The sequence below is a fragment of the Dipodomys spectabilis genome, unplaced genomic scaffold (assembly GCF_019054845.1).
Source record: "Dipodomys spectabilis isolate Male_0828 unplaced genomic scaffold, ASM1905484v1 ptg000477l, whole genome shotgun sequence".
NCBI classification, from domain to species: domain Eukaryota; kingdom Metazoa; phylum Chordata; class Mammalia; order Rodentia; family Heteromyidae; genus Dipodomys; species Dipodomys spectabilis.
In genome coordinates, this window is record NW_024871154.1 from 2,613,591 (window position 1) to 2,628,726 (window position 15,136).

Below are 15,136 nucleotides of genomic sequence, written 5' to 3' on the forward strand. Positions count from 1 at the left end.
TCAGTACCACATAAACAGAAAAGGCCACAAATGGTGTTATGGCTCGAGTGGTGGAGTGCTAGCCTTGAACAAAAGAAGATCAGGGACAGTGGCCAGGCCCTGTGTTCAAGCCTCAGGACTGGCAAGAAAAAAAAAAGATATGCTTTTGAAATAACAATATTTAATGGGCCATTAGAGTGAAATGTGCTCTTTCTTTTTCTTTTTCTTTTTTGTCGGTGGTAGGGCTTGAACTCTGGGCTTGGGTGCTGTCCCTCAGCTCTTCAGCTCAAGGCGAGCGCTCTACCACTTGAGCCATAGCGCCACTTCCTGGTTTTCTAGTGGTTTATTGGAGATAAAAGTCTCACGGACTTTTCTGGACTTTTCTGTCCGGGCTGGCTTTGAATCGTGATCCTCAGATCTCAGCCTCCTGAGTAGCTAGCCACCTGCACTGGCGTGAAATGTGCTTTTCTTTATCAAATCTGTCCTCTGTTTTCAGTGTTCTCCATGGCCTGAGATCACATACGTTAATAACTCCCCATCACCTGGCTTCAACAGTTCCCATAGCAGTTTTTCCCTTGGGGAAGGGTAAGTCGAAAATGAAATTGGCTTGTATTTGTACTAAATATGTACTTCATTATATTTCCACACATAGTATCTTTCCAAATCAACAAGTATTTCTATTTGGTCAGTCTTTGATAATTTTTTATATTAACTAAAATTTGGATTATCTTCAAAAGAGACTTAAAGATTTTAATATAGCCTTTTTTTCTTCCTTCTTTTTCCTTCCTCCTCAGAAATAGCATTAGAGATACCAAAACATTTATGGTCAATTTTTAGCAACTATGAGACTAATTATCTGGGTGGTTTCCATGTGTGCACATGTGTGCACGCGCGTGCACTTCTGTGTACCGGGCCTTGAAATAGAGCTCTTGCTTAGCTTTTTTTTTGCTCAGGGTTGGTGCTCTACCACTTGGGCCACATCCCTTAGGTCTTAGCCTCCTGAAATCTGAATTCAGTCTCCTGAATCTTTAGGATTATAGACATGAGCCACTAGCACCTAGCCTATCTGGGTTTCTTGATTTGCCCTCTTACTGCTCACCTTGTATTATTTACTTCTTCATACCTGCAGCAGGGAATGTTACTTAGTATTGAAAGCACAGTTGTTTAGACACTAAAGTCTGTAGTGGGGAGAGGATATTTCTTAGTAGTAGAGCACTTGTCTAGTATAAACAAGGCCTTGGGTTTCATTCCCAGCACTGAGAAAAAAACCAATGTTCTTAATCATTTTTAGGGGCCTTTAAGATGATAGCCAAAATAAAATTTAAGTATCCCTGGGATGCAGTTAATTTTGCTGTATTGTCTTTTATTATCAGAGATATTTGAAAGTGAGTATTGATATCAACTCTAGTTTTAAAAAATAGTTGGTTTATAGTCCTAGTGTTTAGCATGTATTCCTTATAGCCATATTGAAACTTAGAAATAAGCTAGCAAATGTGTGTGTATTGATGGATCATAATGTTTGCTTTTTGATTTAGTTGGGTTCTATGTTTGATCTACTTCTTGAAATATTTAAAGTAGCTTAAATGTAACAATTACCAACAGAAAGAAGTAGTAGTTTTAGAAGAAATATAGTATAGGGCCCTGAGATAATTAGTAAGTTTGAATATCATACTTGAATTTTGCAGCTCAGGCTAAACTAAAACTTCAGCATTATTCTTTTTTTCTTTTTTTTAGTTGAGATGAGCTGGCCTTGAATTCGTGGGCTGAAATTAGTCTTCTGCTTCAGCCTTCTAGGTAGCTGGGATAATAGACATGTACATATACCATTTTAAAGAATTTTTTTCCTCACCAACTACAAGGATGATACCATCTATTTATAAGCATCTTAAAGTACTGTACATAGAGTTTAAGAATTGTGCTTTACATTTTCTTTTTTTTTCCTCTGTAATTCACTATTAGGTGTGACTTTTTCTCTCATAAAGGAAGCAGACATTAGGGAAGCAGATAATCCAAAATCAGAAGAAGAAAAAAAAAGTCAGAGATGTGAAGATAGCCTTTGGATCACAAATTAAATAGCACTCATTCCTGAAGCTGCTTTAAAATAATGGTTTACAAGGCACCAGTGGCTACTCACGCGGCTGAGCCCTGAGGATTATGGTTTGAAGCCAATTCAAGCAGGAAAGTCTGTGAGATGCTTAGCTCCAATTTAATCACCAAAAAGCCAGATATGGAGCTATAGCTCAAGTGGAAAAAACTATGGGATACTAGGCCTTGAGTTCAAGCTCCAGGACTGGCACACAAAAAATTTGTTTATCAGGTGTTGCTCAGTGATAGTACACTTGCCTGTCATGTACAAGGCCCAAGGCCTTGGGGGTCAGTCCTACTACATACATACACTGTTTTTTTCTTGATAAAACTGTGATCATATTACATTGCATAAATCTTACAATATTTTCCTATATATGTGCATATTTAATATAGTAATATAGAAGGAGTAGTAGTAAATCAGTTGATTTTATATCTTATTTTATTTTTTTGACAGTCATGGGGGCCTGAACTCTGGGCCTGGGCTCTGAGCCTCAGCTCTTCAGCTCAAGGCTAGCACTGGAGCCACAGTGCCACTTCCAGCTTTTTCTGCTTATCTGGTGCTGAGGAACCAAACCCAAGGCCTCATGCATGCAAGGCAAGCACTCTACCACTGAGCCACCTTCCCAGCCCTTATACATATTTTTATAAATATTTTTCTTTTTTGTGCCCCTCCCTCCATACCAGGACATAAACTTTTTGTTGTTGTTTTGGGTTGTAGGGCTTAAACTCAGGGTCTAAGTGCCATCGCTGAGCTTTTTTCGTTCACTTTGAGCCACAGCACTACTTCTGGTTTTCTGGAGGTTAATTGGAGATAAGAGCCTCATGGACTTTCCTGCCCCAGCTGGCTTCCAATTGTGCTCCTCAGATCTCAGCCTCCTGAGTAGTTAGGATGACAGGCTGAGGCACCAGCGCCTCATTTAGGACCTGTGCTCTTGCTTGGCTTTTCATGCATGACTGGTTCTGTGCCACTTGGGCCATACCTCTATTCCAACTCATTTACTGGTTAAATGGAGATGAAGTCTCACTAACTTGCCAGAGTTAGGCTTTAAACGTCAATCCTCAGAGCTCAGCCTCCTGAATTGATAGGATCACAGGCATGAGCCACTAGTGCCTGGCTTCTAGTGTTTCTCATTCTAATAAATTTCTTGTAAATATTCTTATTTATTTTTTATAGTGCTGGAGATTGAATCTAGGCCACTTCAGTCATGCTAGGAAAGTGCTGTATTACTGAGCTATAGTCCCAGCCCCTTATAAATATTCATTATGACATAATGAATGTCATAATGACATTTATGTCATAAGTTACAATTTATGGAAATTTTTCGTTTTTTTTTTTTGTAATAAAAAATGTTGTAAGTAATATAATTTCTCCATCTTCCTATCAGGGTTTTAGGTTGACATAAACTGAAAAACTATGTTGTTAAGACTATTTTAAGAGGGCTGGGAAGGTGGCTCAGTGGTAGAGCGCTTGCCTTGCATGCATGAGGCCCTGGGTTCGATTCCTCAGCACCACATAAGCAGAAAAAAAAAAAAGCCGGAAGTGACGCTGTGGCTCAAGTGGTAGAGCGCTAGCCTTGAGCTGAAGAGCTGAGGGACAGCGCCCAGGCCCAGAGTTCAGGCCCCACAACCGGACCCAAGAAAAAATAAATATTTTAAGAGAGCACAGTTTTTTTCAAATCTCTAAGTTAAATCTTTAATTAGAAGATGAAGAATGAGATAATGAACCCTAGTATGTGTCATGGACTCATCCCTTCATTTTAAATGTTTCTTTAGAAATGGTTCACCAAACCATCAGCCAGAGCCGCCCCCTCCAGTCACAGATGTAAGTCTAAAGCTGAATGTCACTTATTTGTGATTCTATATAAATGCCCAATTGTTAGGGAATGTTATACACTCATTTGTTTATTGAATTTTCACTCTGAGCCAGAAATCATGCTAGGGATCTAAAATATAAATTGATAACTCAAGACCTTGAAATAAAAGTTTTTTGGTTTCTTTTTTTTCTCCCTCAGCTTTCTATTTGTCTTGTTTTTCAGACTTTGTTTAAACATTTTTTTAAAAAAAATTTGGGGATGGAGTGTCACGATGTTCCCTATGCTGGTCTCAAACTTGTGGCTTAAATGAGCTTCCCACTTCATCTTCCTTATAGCTATTCTTACAGGTACCATTGAATTTAAAGAGCTTATAGTTTAGTCAGGGAGATAAATATAAAACTCTATGGTAGCTTTCATGATTAGAGAAAGATACTGATATGATGTAAATAATTGTAAACAAACTAGGCCTATCTGAGTGTGGGTTTATAGGTGTGTTTGACTGGCAGTGTACCTAACGAGGTAACAGATGAATCTCTTTAGCAACTAAAAATAAATGCTTTCTCCCTTTCAGAACCTTTTGCCAACAACCACACCTCAGGAAGCTCAACAGTGGTTGCATCGAAACCGGTTTTCTACATTTACAAGACTTTTTACCAACTTTTCAGGTGAAATTTGCCTTTCCTTTTCTTTTCCCCAGAATGGGATATTTACTTGCATTCTAGGGTCTTCTGGTATTGATGTGATGGGGGTAGTGTTTCTTTCCTTTTTTTAGTTGATCATCAATTGGTTGTATAAGGGAGTTTCAGTTTGAGAAGTCCATTTATGTGTACAGTGTTTATTAACTACTCCTGGCTTTTTCATCAGTTTAAAAGCACCTCTTAGTTTGAACTCATTTTAGCTTTAAAATACTTATTCCATGCAACACTTTTTCAAATGTAATTTCCATACAATATTTTATTAAGGGACATTTGTAGATAATCTGAATTTTTCCCTTGATGTCTCTATATTGTATTTCATTTACAACATCTACTTTTGGTCAGCACTTGTGTACGAGCAGCGGTAGGAGTACACAAATGAATAAGGCATACTTGGTGATCAGAGAAATCATTCATCATCTCATATAAAAAAAATCACATGAACATTAAACACTAGTAGATAGGTGGTCCAGTGGAAGTGTATATCAAGAGAGATGTTCAGGGGATGGCCTAGTGTTAGGGAACACATGTAACATGTCAGGTAAATCTTGTGTGATAGGAGTCTTGGTCACATGGTAGGAGGGTATTTCAGAAGGAAGAAGAATTTCCTTATTCAACAAATCAATGAAAGCATCGGGTTAAGTGGAGGAGTTAGGTGGATGAGAACTGAGACATTAGCGCAGACAGGAGTCTATATAAGGGTCTATATGCCATGATAGGCTGTAACCTGCTGGTGATGAGGTATCCTTGTAAAAGACCCATTTTAATAGCCATTAATGAAGAGAATCTTTGCCTTTATCACTTATTTTCTTATATTCATTCCAGGGGCAGATTTATTGAAACTAACTAGAGATGATGTGATCCAAATCTGTGGCCCTGCAGATGGAATCAGACTTTTTAATGCATTAAAAGGCCGGTATGTAATTGCTGTTAACATAGCAATGAAGGGCTGGGAAGGTGGCTCAGTGGTAGAGCGCTTGCCTTGCATGCATGAGGCCCTGGGTTTGATTCCTCAGCACCACATAAGCAAAAAGGAAAAAGCCGGAAGTGGTGCTGTGGCTCAAGTGGTAGAGCACTAGCCTTGAGCTGAAGAGCTGAGGGACAGTGCCCAGGCCCAGAGTTCAGGCCCCACGACCGGACCCAAAAAAAAAAAAAAAAAGCAATGAAGTTGGACTCAGGGATTCAGCATATAGTTACATAAATCTTGTCAAACTTTTTTTTCCTTCCAGTTCTGGAGTTTAAACCCAGAGCCTCAAGCTTTCTAGGTAAACAGATACTACTTGAGCCATACTGTCCAAGTCAAAACTTGTGTTTTTCTTTTAATTATTTTTTTTTGTGTGTGTGTTAGTCCTGGGGCTTGAACTCAGGGCCTAGGCACTATTCTTGAGCCTCTTTTGCTCAAGGCTAGCACTCTACCACTTGAGCCAAATCTTCACTTCTAGCTTTTTTGGTGGTTTAGTGGAGATTAGAGTCTCATATACTTTCCTGCCCAAGCTGGCTTTGAACTGCTGCAGTCCTCAGATCTCAGCCTCTTGAGTAGCTAGGATTTATAGGTGCGAGCCACCAGCATGGCTCAAAACATTTTTGGAAATGCCAGCCATATACCAAATAAAGACAGATGTATATGTGCTGCCAAAATGAGTACCCTTTCATACATTTGATCTAAGGAATTCTCCATGCAATCCCAGTTTTTTCATTTCCAGGTTGTTTTTTCATCTAGAAAATATTAATTGTCTTCAGCATGAGCCAAGTACTTTTGTAGGTTTTATAGATAAACTGGTAAGCAAACAGACAAGATGTAGAGTTTACCTTTTTTTTTTGGTTGTACTGGAGTTTGAACTCAGGGCCTCAATTTGCTGTGCAGGTGCTCTACCACCTGAGCCATGTCTCCAGCCCTTGTTCTTGCTTTAGTTATTTTCTGGCAGAGTCCCACATTTCATTATCTTCAGACAGGGGAGATGGTGGCAATGGTGGGGGAAATCTCACTAACTTTTTTTGCCCAGACTAGTCTTGAACCATGATCCCCCAATCTTCCAATCTTCACCTCCCAAGTAGACCAGGAACCACTACACCTTGGCAACATTTACTTTCTAATAAGGAGAATGACAGATATAAACAATAAGTATTTTGGATAATGATAAGGGCTTTGAAAGAAACAAAACAAATAGTAGTAAGTTGAATACCTATAATCCCAGTACTTCTGAAGCTGAGGTAAGAGTATTGTCTGGGCTCAGCCTCCTGAGCAACTAGGATTATAGGCATTAGCCACTGGCGCCCAGCTGTAGTAGCATTTTTAAAGAAAAAAAATATGTATTTGAACCTGATCTACAAAATAGTCATCTATTTTGAGGGTTTTTCCCCCCTTTTGTTGGTTGTAGGGCTTGAACTCAGGGCTCAGCATTGTCCCTGAGCTCTTTTGCTCAAAGCTAGTATTATACTACTTTGAGCCACAGCACCACTTATGATTTTGTGGTGGTTAATTATAGCTAAGTGTCGTGGACTCTCCTGTCAGGGCTAGCTTCGAGCTGCGATCCTAAGATCTCAGCTTCCTGAGTAGTTAGGATTATTGATGACTGAGCAATTGGCTCCTGACTGCACTTTGATTATTTTTAATCTTTACACCAGAACCCACAAATTGAAATGACCACAGGAGCCACACAGGTATGAAGGAATGCCAAGGTTTTGCTGAAGAATACATATAACACGTAAGAGATTGTTTTCATGTGAGAATGAGGATCCTAGATTGCCAGAACTGAGTTTTTAAGAAAAGTCAAAGTTTTGTCAGATGTCTCCTTTTGGAACTAATTCACATTCAAGAACAGAAACAATCACTGAGGAGCTAATAAAACATATACATGCGGGCTGGGAAGGTGGCTTAGTGGTAGAGTGCTTGTCTTGCATGCATGAGGCCCTGGTTTCAATACCTTAGCACCACATAAACAGAAAAAGCTGGAAGTGTCACTGTGGCCCAAGTGGTAGAGCGCTAGCCTTGAGCTGAAGAGCTGAGGGACAGCGCCCAGGCCCAGAGTTCAGGCCCCACGACCAACAAAAAAAACAAAAAATATAATCATGAATTGTATTTGTTCCATGAACTGCCACTTCTCAACCACTGGTCTAGCAATGTAGACATACAATCTCACAATGTACTTACCATAAAAACTATAAAACTAACAGTTCTTTTCTACCTCCTTAGGATGGTGCGTCCAAGATTAACCATATATGTCTGTCAGGAATCATTGCAGTTGCGGGAGCAGCAGCAACAGCAGCAGCAACAGCAACAGCAGCAGCAGCCACAGCAGAAGCATGAGGATGGAGACTCAAATGGTACTTTCTTCGGTAGGTGGTTCTGGGCAGACCAGGACAGAAAGGTGAAAATAAGACTTATGGGCATGTGTGATGGGCATTTATCAAATCACCACAGCACCACTTCTGGTTTTCTTGTGGTTAATTGGAGATGAGTCTCACGGACTTTCCTGCCTAGGCTGGCTTTGAACTGAAATTCTTAGATCTTAGCTTCCTGAGTAGCTAGGATTACAGGTATGAGCTTCTAGCACTTGGCCCCAACACTTTTTATACACTTTAAATTTTATAACTAATAATCTCTTTGTTGTAAATGTTATTTTTGCCAACATTTAAATGAAGAAAATAACTTGTCCTACATCTCATAGCCAAAGAACCATGATCTGTACACCGGCAATATGATATCTGAGTCTTAGAGAAAAGTGGACATTCCTAATGGTCAGATTACCTATGAATGCAGAGAACTAACTTTTGTACTGACTATGGTTGTTTTCTCCCCCTTTCAGTATACCATGCAATCTATCTAGAAGAACTGACAGCTGTTGAATTGACAGAAAAAATCGCTCAGCTTTTCAGCATTTCTCCTCGACAAATTAGCCAGATTTACAAACAGGGACCAACAGGAATTCATGTGCTTATCAGCGATGAGGTAGATATTTTTTTTTCAGTACAGTTGATTACCAGATGATAATTGAATTTGTGAGGACATATAACAAGAGTATAATCAATTTTATTAGGTCAGAGCTTATTTTCTTTCTTCTTCTCGGTGTGTGTGTGTGTGTGTGTCTGTGTGTGTGTGTCTGTGTGTGTGTCTGTGTCTGTGTGTCTGTGTCTGTGTGTACGCACCAGTACCAGTATTATGGTGTGTCTGTATGCGCCAGTACCAGTATTATGGTGTATGTGTGTGTGTATGCGCCAGTACTAGTATTATGGTGTGTGTGTGTGTGTGTGTGTGCGCGCGCGCCCTCGTACATGCACGCATGCCAGTACCAGTATTAGGGCTTGAACTTAGGGCCTGGAAGTTCAAGGTTGGTGTTCTACCACTTGAGCCACAGCCCCACTTTTGGCTTTTCTGGTGGTTAATTAGAGATAAGAGTCTCAGACTCCTTCCTGTGCTGGCTTCAAACTGCAGTCCTCAGAACTCAGCCACCTAAGTAGATAGGATCACAGGCGTGAGCCACTAGCTAGAGAAAATAGCTAGAGCTTTATATTTCCTTTCTTTTTTCTCTCTCTCTTTCTCTCTCTCTCTCTCCTTTTCTTTTCTTTTTTTTTTTTTGCGAGTGCTGAGGCTTGAAATCAGGGCCTGGGCACTGTACCTTAGCTTCTTTTGCCCAAGGCTAGCACTCTACCACTTGAGCCACAGTGCTACTTCTGGCCTTTTCTGTGTATGTGGTACTGAGGAATTGAACCCAGGGCTTCATGCATGCTACGCAAGCACTCTACCACTAAGCCACATTCCCAGCCCCTAGAGCTCTATTTTCTAAACCAGAGGTTTCAGACTTTTTTGTGTGTGCCAGTACTAGGGCTTGAACTCAAGGCCTGGGTGCTATCTCTTAGTTTTTTTGTGCAAGGCTGGTGCTCTACCACTTGAATAACAGCCCCACTTCCAGCTTTTTGGTGGTTAACTGGAAATGAATCTCATGGATTTTAATGCCTTGGAAACACAGTCCTAAGATCTCAGCCTCCTGAGCAGCTCACTCCTCAGCAGTGTGAGCCACTGACACCCAACTTTCAGTTCTTTTTTAAATTCATATTTATTTATTTAAATTTTTATTTATTTTTAAGAGATAGGCTCTTGCTATTCTGCCCAGACTGGTGCTGAATTTCTGGGCTCAAGTGATCTACCTGCCTCAGTCTCATGAATAGCTGGGAGTGTAGGCATGTTCTGTTGTGCCTAGCTCAGATGTTTTTGCTTGCTTACCTCCTAAACTAATTTTTAGAAACTATGTATATCCTCTTGCCCATATTTAAGTTGATTTCATATTGTTTAGGTTTCAATAGTTGTAAACGATTGTTCATTTGTGGGAAAAGTTTAAAGACGTCATTTCTGGGCAAATGTGACATTTAGAAACAAGATTGTTTTATCACTATTCTAATTCCATTCTATGTAACCCAAATAAAAGAGTGATTTTTTTTTTTCCAGTACTGGGACCAAAATTACAAGAATGATTTAATGGATGATTTAACATCATCCATTTTAAAAAGTACGTGATTATGCTTTTTATGAGTTAAGAGTTTCTGTGTCATTCCTTTGTTTCCCTCAACTCAGATTTTCATTCACTTCTTTTACAGAGTAGTTTTGTTCTGTTTTTGTTTTGTTTTGTTAACACAGGTCTCATTGTGTAGTCCAGACTAACCTTGAACTCATGATCTTTTTGCCTAAGCCTCCTGAGTGCTAAAATAAGTATGCATCAACATTCCTGACTCTCATAGATTTCTGTGCTAACGCAACATTTTTATGCTTTACAGCTTTTGTTGATTATTCTACTATATAGTCTCACTTTTTGCTTGGACTGTTCTGGACTGTAGTCCTCCTACTTATACTTCTTACAGTAGCTGGGTTGGCAGGCATTTACCATACTGAAATGGCAGGGGGCAGGAGGGTATAACAAATTTTTTACCCAGGCTAATCTGGAACTGTAATTCTCTTGATCTCAACTTCCCATATAGCTAGGATAATACATACATGCAACTGCCTCTAATTATTGGTTGAGATGGAAGTCTCACAAACTTTTTGTGCAGCCTGGTCTTGAACCTCAATCCTCCTAATTTCTACCTCCTAAGTAACTAAGATTATAGGTGTTAACCACTTCTGTGGTATTGCCATATTTCTTTGAAAGAAAAATTTGTTTCAACCAAAGAGTTTGTTTCAGTAAATGTTGAAAAGTGGAGCCAGGTGTCAGGTGCCAGTGGCTTCTGCCTATAATCCTGGCTATTTAAGAAAGCTGAGATCTGAGGACTGTGGTTTGAAGCCAGCCCTGGCAGAAGGTCCATAAGACTCTCATCCCCAAATAACCACCAAAAAGCTAGAAATGGAGCTGTGTCTCAAGTGGTAGAATGCTAGCCTTGAGTGAAGAAGCTCACAGACAGAGGGACAGTGCCCGACCCTGAGTTCAAGCTCCAGGACTGGCATCCACCCTCCCCCCACAAAAACAAAAGTTGAAAAGCTGGGAGAAAGATAGAGGGAATAACTCTACATGCATTGTATACATAAATGGATATGTTAAATGAAAACCCCTTAATACAACTAATTAATGCTAATTTTTTTTTGTGGGGGGGTCCAGTCCTAGGGCCTGAACTCTGGGCCTGGGCACTGTCCCTCAGCTCTTCAGCTCAAGGCTAGCGCTCTACCACTTGAGCCACAGCACCACTTCCAGCTTTTTTCCTTTTTTGCTTATGTGGTGCTGAGGAATCAAACCCAGGGCCTCAGGCATGCAAGGCAAGCACTCTACCACTAAGCCATCTTCCCAGCCCTAATGCTAAATTTTTTAAAAGGAACAAAAAATTAACAATTTGAAAAGAAAAATAAATGAGTAAATGTTATACAACTAATTGATGTAGGTTAAAAGAAAATATAAACCCTCCAAATTGAAATTCTATTTATTAATAGAGTATCACCATAGTTATGCAACTGATTAAAAATAACAAGTATATTACATGTTTTAAGAACTAATTACTAAACATTAATATGTTTTACTAAGTAATTATTAAGCATCAAGAAAAGGCAATAGGGTTAGATTAGTGGTAGAGTAAATGCTTGGCATGCATAAGGCCCTCGGTTCAGTCTTCAACACTTACAAAAGAAAAAAGAATTAGACATGCATCTGCTAATGAGATTGATTATTTCATTTACTTCCCATACCCTAACACATGATGAATTGTCTGTCATCAACTACTGCCTATTGTAAAAATGACAGAGTTCAGCATCAATTCCATCCTGGTTTTCCCCTAGATTAAGTGCTGTGGAACCTAATTGACCTAACTTCATAGGAATGGGTAGAGTTGTGTTATAACTGCATCGGAATTCTTTTTAAACTTCTGAGCTATATCCTAAGAATTGCACAGTGGTGTTACCAGAAATCATCATACATATATACCTATATTGTCCATACATGTTATATATATATATACAGTATACTTATATATGTGTGTGTGTGTGTGTGTGTGTGTGTGTGTGTGTGTGTGTGTGTGTGTGTGTGTGTGTGTGTGTGTGTGTGTGTGTGTGTGTGTGTGTATATATAGAGAGAGAGAGTGTGCCAGTCCTAGGTTTGAACTCAGGGCCCAGGAGCTGTCTCTGAGCTTCTTTAGCTTAAAGTTAGTGCTCTACCACTTTGAGCCACAGTGCCACTTCCGATTTTCTGATGGTTAGTTGGAGTTAAGAGTCCCACAGATTTTCCTGCCCTGACTGGCTTTGAACTCAAACCCTCAGATCTCAGCCTCCTGAGTAGCTAGAATTACAGACATAAGCCACCATCCCCTGGCCCCAAAATTATTTTGAGTCCTCTCTATTGACAATTTGATCACTCTTCAGTTGGAAGCCAAGTGATTTATACAAGGGTTGGTTATTCTGATATTAGAGTTCACCATTGTGGTTCCACTTTGGTACTGAGGCTTTCACACCTCAGGTAGAGGTGTGGCACCCCTTTTGACAGTGCTGAACTGTGAACTTGAGGCCTTATATATATGCTAAGCAAGCTCTCTACCTCTGAGCTATCTCTTTACCCCTTGGTAAGATTCTAGAAGAGAGAAACTTATGCTTTTATTTTATAAGACATGTTATGAAAATTTTAGAAGAGAAAATGGGGAAGAGAAATTTTAAAAGTATTGGCATATGGCATTAACCCATATTTTACTTTTTTGTTGTTGTTGTTCATGGGGCTTGAACTCTGGGCCTGGGTGCTGTCTCTGAGCTCTTCAGCTCAAGATGAGCACTCTACCATTTGAGCCACAGCGCCACTTCTGGTTTTCTGTTGGTTTATTGGAGATAGGAGTCTCGCGGACTTTCCTGCCTGGGCTAGCTTTGAACTGCGATCCTTAGTTCTCAGCCTCCTGAGTAGCTAGGATTACAGGCATGAGCCACTGGTGCCTAGCTCCATATTCTACTTTTTTAATTTTAAGATAAGCCTTTTGAGAAGTAGAAGGAAAATACATGATTAATAGAAATTAATGATGTACTCTATTTGTGATCTATAAAGGCCCTCATATAAACCCCTGTGGATGTAAGGTTGTCCTTAGAAATACAGAAATAGAAAGAGATTGTTTCCTATTTAAAGCTAATATAATTTTTTAAGCCTCATAATCAAATACAGAAAATTGAAAGGTTTAAATAATCAGAAATTTTCGTGCTTTTTTTCAGATGATACAGAACTTTCAGGAAGAAGCCTGTTTTATTTTGGACACAATGAAAGGTAATAAAACAGTTATAAGACAAATATCGTTTTCTAAATTGCTTAAAACTTTCTTTCAGGCTGGGGTTATAGCTCAATGATACAGTGTATGCTACAGCCCTGGGTTCCACCTCATAGCACCAAAAACAAAACATGGTCTTTTCATATCTTATATGCCCTTGAACTCACAATCCTCCTGCCTCAACCTCCTGAGTGCTGTGATTACAGATGTGTTACCTATAATCTCAGCAACATATTTTACTTCTTTCAGAGGAAAAAGTAGGGTAGCAACCATATGTGCAATAGAGAAAGTCACATTATTGGAGATTGTTCCTTATATGATTTGGTTTTTGCTATTGTCAAAGTAGACAAAGTATATTTGATGATATAATCATTCTATCTTCCATTGGCAAATAAAGAAATAAAAATGTTGTTTTTAAGCAGGGTGCCAGTAGCTCATGCCTGTAATCCTAGCTACTCAGGAGGCTGAGATCTGAGGATCAGTCTGTGAGACTCTTATCTCCAATAAACCACCAGAAAACCAGAAGTGGCACTGTATCTCAAGTGGTAGAGCACTGGTCTTGAGCTGAAGAGCTGAGGGACAGCACTCAGGCCGAGTTCAAGCCCCATGAACGACAAAAAAAAATTTAAAAAAAAAATATATATATATAGTTTTTAGCCAGGAACTAGTGGTTCATGCCTGTAATCCAAGCTACTCAGGTGGCTGAGATCTGAGCAGAAAAGTCTGTGAGACTCTTGTTTCCATCTAACTACCAAAAAACAGCAAGTGGCACTGTGGCTTAAAGTGGTAGAGTAATAGCTTTGAGCAAAAAGAGCTCAGGGACAGTGCCCAGACCAGAGTTGAAGTCCCATGACTAATTCTCCCACCTCCCCCCCAAAAAAAACCCAAACCATGTTGTTTTTGTAATACATATTTATTATAGATGCCCCTTGTTTTATGGTGAGCTCAATATCCTGATAAACTCAATATAAATTGAAAAATATTTTTAAAAATGCAGACTATCACTCATTACTGCAACACAGTACATAGTAGATTATCAGCATTTTACCCTGGTGATCTTGTGGCTAATTTCAAAATGTAGTTGACTGCCAGTGGCCAGCACCATAAAAGACTATCATATTGCATGTATTTTGAACTCAAGAAGGGTTCGAAATTTAAAGTACAGTTTCTAATGAATATGTATGGCTCTTGCATCATTGTAAAGTCAGAAAATTAGAGTGCTTGTAAGCTGGGAATCATGTGTGCCAATATTCTATGTTAATAAGTATGCTGCCCTTTGTCCTGTTCTGACTCTGTTCCTTCTCACCAAGAACCTTATGATAGTTTTGGTTTTGTCCTATTATGTTTTACAGATGACTAAAGAGTATGTCTCTCTCTTTTTACAGCAGAAACCAATGATAGCTATCATATCATACTGAAGTAGGTGTGGAGCATTCCACGGTCAGTGTCTGCTGCTTCCTTCACCTTCCCCTCTTGAAAACTACCCCTCTTGAAGGAGATATGGAGATTGAAGGTCTTCAGGAACCTGGCTCATCTAACTAACCATGGCAAGGAGGGAGGAATGCAAACGTTGGAGGCAGGTTCTCAGTTGGCCTAAGCACTAGTTGGCCTAAGCACAGATTACTGCCCAATATGCAACTCTCTAGCAAGTTTTTAGTTGCAGTTCTGGCCCCTGCTGTTGAGTCAGTAGGAACATTATTTAAGGTGTATGTAGGGAATAGTGATGATGAGAATTGTGACGTTTGATGGAAAGATGTTGAATTCGTGATATGGAGCCATGTAATTTTTGTTTTCTTTAACCCATACTGGGGCTTGAACTCAGGGCCTGGACACTGTCCCTTAGCTTTTTTG

General features: G+C 39.6%; 1 protein-coding gene across 5 annotated transcripts in view; it reads left to right on the plus strand.

Moving 5' to 3' along the window:
• Tfcp2 (transcription factor CP2) overlaps window positions 1–15,136 on the plus strand; it is a 55,172-nt gene extending 40,036 nt beyond the window's left edge. For 4 of the 5 annotated variants that reach the window (XM_042668817.1, XM_042668818.1, XM_042668820.1 and 1 more), the window contains exons 9-16: window positions 476–564; window positions 3,841–3,889; window positions 4,453–4,546; window positions 5,402–5,492; window positions 7,770–7,912; window positions 8,383–8,525; window positions 13,233–13,284; window positions 14,671–15,136. In XM_042668817.1, the coding sequence (XP_042524751.1) occupies window positions 476–564; window positions 3,841–3,889; window positions 4,453–4,546; window positions 5,402–5,492; window positions 7,770–7,912; window positions 8,383–8,525; window positions 13,233–13,284; window positions 14,671–14,708 (699 nt within the window). In that variant the 3' untranslated portion in view covers window positions 14,709–15,136. The remainder of the gene's footprint in view (window positions 1–475; window positions 565–3,840; window positions 3,890–4,452; window positions 4,547–5,401; window positions 5,493–7,769; window positions 7,913–8,382; window positions 8,526–13,232; window positions 13,285–14,670) is intronic. The other variant, XM_042668821.1, reaches the window with a different exon arrangement.